The sequence below is a fragment of the Hypomesus transpacificus genome, chromosome 22 (assembly GCF_021917145.1).
Source record: "Hypomesus transpacificus isolate Combined female chromosome 22, fHypTra1, whole genome shotgun sequence".
NCBI lineage: Eukaryota > Metazoa > Chordata > Actinopteri > Osmeriformes > Osmeridae > Hypomesus > Hypomesus transpacificus.
In genome coordinates, this window is record NC_061081.1 from 14,368,227 (window position 1) to 14,373,948 (window position 5,722).

Below are 5,722 nucleotides of genomic sequence, written 5' to 3' on the forward strand. Positions count from 1 at the left end.
TTTGCATGTCTACAGTGTCATTTGTCATTCCTAACCTAATGTTTCAGTAGGTCCCATAACGTTAAATGTAAACTTAATGTATGTAACCGCATAATTGTGTCCTTTTTTTTTTCTCAAAGACGATTTGTTGGGTCCACGGTTTGTTTTCTTCGTTCTTATCTCTCTCGGACCACAATGCATAGCCGACGCTCCCCCCCCCCCCCCCCCCCCCCCCCCTCCCATCCAAGAAGTCCATTTAGGGAAGTTTTGACAGACGGAATTAAACAGAAAGTACTTCAGTAGCTCTCGCATTAACGGAGCTGGTATTAACAAAGCTGGTACTCCAAAGGAATGATTCAAAACGAGAGGCAAATGGATGTAGGCCTATTATGAGTAGCCTAAGGCTTTTTGTAGGCTACCCTGGTTTATGGAGAGGTCTTTGAGTCCAACTCCAAATGTCAACAAAGCCAGCTAGAGAAAATCAGGAAGTCGCTGATTGTGCAGCAGCTGGCCTTTTAGGCCTCGCCGTGATGATTGCTCCCTTCCTGATTACTCGGACATGGCTAAAATCTCAGTTGATAATTAAATCAGAGACATTTCTCCTGGAGAACTAAAGACATTGATGTTGATAACAAGGTTCTCAATCTCAACTAGCGGGACCGGAAATCGTTTTTCCGCATTCCATGGAAGATAACACAGAGGCACTCTTTTCAGGCCTTTGTCCATGAATTTTTGTTCCAGTAAGCAGGCATACAATAATTGCTAAGGTTTCAAGAAGTAATCATAACTTGGCATTTACCTTGAGTCTGGAAGCAACAGTTAGTCAGCTAAGGAATCAGCCATGAGGCGACCGACCCCCGAAAACTCGACATGGGCGGAAAGGCGTTCAACTGTGGTTTATGGTACGTATGATTCTATATTGCTTCTCAACGTTTTAAAATGTGTTCTGAAGTCTTGACAATGTACCCCATCCTGTCTCACAATGAATTACCCTTGTTTGGGGGCCCGTGCCTTTAACGCCGCACTGATAACAAAACACTCGCTGACTGTTAACCATGGTCCAAATCTGTTGTCTGGTTAAAAAGCCAGATTGTGGCATGTTGGTAGTATTTGGACAATACTGAAAAATCACTCTGTTTGATGAGATGGGACAGATGGGTCTCATTGTTTCTGGCCTGCAGCTGGTACATAACGGGACTGGTCAGCCTCAAATCAAGGTTACAGTTCGTATTTTACTTTTTAAAACTATTTAACAACTATATCTGCCCCCAGCCTTGCGTTCTACCACCTTTAACACTTGGAGGATGCTGACTTTGGGCGCGGAATACGGCGCTTGGGCTCAGTCTCCAGCGGGACTCCGTAGACGGCCAGCTGTGGTGTGTGACAACGATGATGTAACTGACAGTTGTGTTGACCATGAGCAGTCATGGAGAACTGAGAATATGGATAATACACATTATGACAGAGTTTATCATCTCAGTGAGCCTGTTGCTTCCGAAGAGAGAGGCATACGACGCATTATTCGTAAACACGACGCCCTGAACAACACACCTTGGTCCAGCAACAGGTGGGTCTATCAGCTACAGCTTCTGGTATTATTAACCGAAGACAAGTTACATTATTTATTTTTTTCTCTCCATAAAGACAGTTAGAAATCCGTTATTATTTGTGAGATTACTCTAATAATAACTCTCGCCTAGATTACTGTGGACTGAACTTTTTTTAAATTGTAGTTTATTTGATTATGCTCTTGCAGTACACGATAACCACCACAAGGAGGATCAAAACCACGCCGAACTCAAAATTCCTTAAAAATCTTATCAAACCCGTGCCCATAGTAATTCGCACACTGACCCTAACCATTGTGTCGCCTACATAAAGACTAATTTGATTATTCTGATTTTCATTCGTCAAATGTAGCCTTTTTCGTTTTTAGTTTGATGTCTAATGCCTTTTATAATGCTTCACTTAACCAGAAACTTGATTGGCGTTAGAGAAAATGTGCAGTGGCCTAGACCTGTGGCCACTTCAATGATTGTGGATTCTTTGAAGATGCTGGCTGCATCTGCACGATCGAGCCACTCTGGAGGATAAACCCCGGAGCAAAGACGCATCCAAGCAGCTCAAACAGCCTCTGGCTCGAGCAGATAGCAGAGCGCTTCTGGATGCGCGAGAAGCCCCTCCAGGCTCCACCGTCAAACCCACACCACATAATAACGAAATACGAAAATATTTCTTTGGTAATATTTAGCCATGCTGAAACCTTGGTAGATAAGTCATTCCAAGTGAATGCCAAGAGCGGCATAGTGGAATTTTTCTTATCTGTATTTTTTTGTAAAATGACATGGATTTAACGTTTTTCGTTAATTGTGAATTTGTTGGGTAGCACAAACAATAACTTTCTTATAGGTGCCATTAACCAATTATGTGCAAATAACTATTACAAGAGTATAGCCCGCACACAAGACGTTAATGTAGGCCTATACAGAAATAAACTCCACTGCCAAACCATACACTTTATATCGGTTGGATTTCTTCAACAACATCGCTTCTGACTAGGTGAAAATAGAATATATTTAAAAACAATAATTATTTATTTTTATGCATGGTTCACATGTCTTAGTTGTATCAAGATGTATTAATGTGAAGTTCAATTGGGCTGTTGCCTGAAATACAATTTCAATCTAATAATGTATCATAATACAATTTATCTTGAATTGACATATTTATTGGTTATTGTGATTGACATGGGTGTGCCTTTTCAACGAATTCATCTGTTAAGCTTCTCTCATTTCATAACAGCCGGCGCGTGCTTCTGCGCAGGTTGTGTTGTCGATAGGCTAATTTTGGTCACATGCGTTCATTTGTTCGCACCAGAGTCTGGTGAATTGGTTACTTTGAAGCCCACAAGGCACGCGCTCAACTGGGAGTAGAGGACGTAAGCTCCGATTGGTTTTATTTTGTTAAAGCTGTTGATATGCCACTTGAAACTCGCAAAGAAAACGAAGAGACGCGCTGACATATTTTTCCTTTCGACTAACAACATGACCTTTTCAGGCGTTTTTCAACTGGTGTTTGCATTCAAACGCTGAAAGGAGACGTGTATGTTTTATCTGTGGGACCTGCACCGTCAATATAGGCGGAACTAGGTGAAATGGATGTAACATGTGGAATTATTTGGACAATGTATCGTTTAATAGATTTAAACGCACATTTCGGTTGAATGCAAACTTTCTTTCATCTGTATCCTACCAAATGTGTTGGAGGATTGAGTGAAGGCAAAGGGCTGAAAGGAAAGGATATCCAAAACAGAAAAAAATAACGTTTTTTAAAAAAAATTCATTTAATCTCTAAAAGCAACCCATCTATACATGTGGATGTAAACCAGTGGGCTGGACAGCTGTGTTTGTTGTGATGGTTCATTCCTCTATTTTCACTGACACCGCTTTGGATTTCCCCTGTTGGATCTGTGCGTTTCTAGAATGGCTCGCTTCGCAGAAGATCTACCCACCCGCTATGGAGGCAGAGGGGCGCCGGGCGCCGGTAGAGGGGGAGCCCGGGTTGGTGGTGCTCCAGGCGGCCAAAGGATGTACAAGCAGTCGATGGCTCAAAGAGCTAGGACAATGGCTATATACAACCCCAACCCTGTCAAACAGAACTGCTTCACTGTCAACCGGTCCTTGTTCATCTTTCGAGAGGACAATCTCATAAGGAAGTATGCAAAGCGAATAACTGAATGGCCATATCCTTCTTGTCCAAAAGCACCAATGATAGAAGGAGGTGGTGGAGCATCTGTGTTTTAATCGCTCATGTATTTTATATTTGACAAAGACATGTGTTGCTTGCGTCTTAGACATCACACTGTGGGTCTCTTTGACACGTTGTGTCCTCGTTCCATGTTATGCCCTTCTTCACCTCAGACAGGAAGAGATTGAAGTCCCTTTGTCACCATGTGTCATCGGTCAGCTAGTCTAACCAAAAGACAGATGTGTAGGAGATGTCAAGTCAAATTAAGTCCATTTCGATTCGATTATTTAAAGAGACATAATTAGCATTTTCATTAAAAAAGAAAACACAATTCTCAATAGACTATAGAGTTCATCTTACTCTCGGTGAGGCTAACTAGGCACAGACAGCTAAGTGATACACCATGTCAGTAGTTGGGACATGATGGACATGGCGACACTTTTGAAATAATTATTTGACTTAGTACAATACTTTATAAATGGTTCGTCCTTCATTTGAACAAGACAGTGAAGTCGACCAGGTTGGTTAGCTAGTCTATCCCACCGCTCGCAACAGGCGGTTTTTACTTGTAGAATTGTACTTAAATATAGCATGCATAATGTCGATGCCTGATACATAATTCTGTAACGAGCACTATGTTTCAGCTATATCGTGTTATACACGCTTATAGATGGTGTGTGAAGACGTCTTTGTGAGCACATTGACCACCCGATTTTATGTGGTCATTGAACAGTTGACATAAAACTGCTGCCGTTTCCTGCCTCTTCCGTTTCCATGGTAAGGCGAGAGCTAGAGAAATGAGACCGCTAGTTTGCAACGCCTCGTCTTTATTCGGAGCGGCTCGAGCCCTCTCCATGGTGCTGAACTCGCCCACGCGCACCCCGCCACGCCACCCCCGAACACAAACTGCCAGGCAGGAGAGCCGGAGGGCGCATGACAAACGCGACCAGACAGCTGGATCATGCTGTGTGGGCGTCAGTTAGAAAAACATTCTCCGAAATATAATCCAATAAGAATGGTTATCAATTTATCTGCGCCCCCAAAGTTGGTACATTAAGACGTCCGTGCTCTACATCATACGTTCTGGTGAGAACAGATCGCTCATGACCGACCTTTACACGATTCAGAGGCTCCAGTTTATATTACAGGGTGTTTAAGGGGGTAAAGCCTTATCATTTTTAATCATTAGTGGCGCAGTTTCCTGTCTAAATGGCGGATTCCTGGCTTGGTTCTCGGCATTAGGGCGAGCGGTTTTCTAAAGCCTGTCTATTCCTCAACGGCTAACAATTCCACAAAGCCTTCGGCCTGAGGGGAATGCCCCGGTAAAATCCGTTGTTGCAGAATGAGGCAAGCATTGAAAACGGATTGAAATGGTCACCCAACTGGAAAGACGTTGACGCTCATAACTCAGTTTTCCCCAAAGCCTTTGAAAAGCGTGCACCCATGACGGGAAGACCGAGGGTGTGTTGGAGATATTAGCCTACTTCTACGGTCCGAACATATATAGCCTATATATGTATATACATATATAACATATTTTCCTCTGTTAACCGTTGTCAAGTTCCCTTCCACTTTCTATCAGTGGAACCAATTACACAAATTAGTTTATTTGAGAAGTGTTCTCTACAAGAACATATTGTGTTTCTGAAGACCAATTTACTCTAGCCAACAAATTTAGCCTTTAAACCGATGACGAAGTATCACCCAGTTGTCTAAAGCGTTAAAACGGTTCATTTTGTTTTCATCTAAAATAGACTATCCTATTCCGGGGATCCGTTTAAAGTAATCATACATCAATTGCATGTTTTTTTAAGGTGTGTGTTATCATGTCCATGAAATCCGTTTGTGCTCCTTAACCTGCGAACTCCGTTTGAGTACATGATTCTGGCAACCATCATCGCCAACTGTATCGTGCTTGCGCTGGAGCAACATCTGCCGGCCAGTGACAAGACGCCCATGTCAGAACGCCTGGTAAGAGTGCTTTGCATCGTAACAT

At 42.7% G+C, this 5,722-nt stretch overlaps 1 protein-coding gene across 1 annotated transcript in view; it reads left to right on the forward strand.

The window, feature by feature from the left end:
• The first annotated feature begins 292 nt into the window (after nt 1-292).
• The window catches only part of LOC124484598 (voltage-dependent P/Q-type calcium channel subunit alpha-1A-like), a 9,349-nt gene continuing 3,919 nt past the window's right edge, over nt 293-5,722 (forward strand). The window contains exons 1-4 of the mRNA XM_047045580.1: nt 293-881; nt 1,252-1,546; nt 3,461-3,721; nt 5,592-5,697. Coding sequence (XP_046901536.1) covers nt 821-881; nt 1,252-1,546; nt 3,461-3,721; nt 5,592-5,697 — 723 coding nt within the window. The 5' untranslated portion in view covers nt 293-820. The remainder of the gene's footprint in view (nt 882-1,251; nt 1,547-3,460; nt 3,722-5,591; nt 5,698-5,722) is intronic.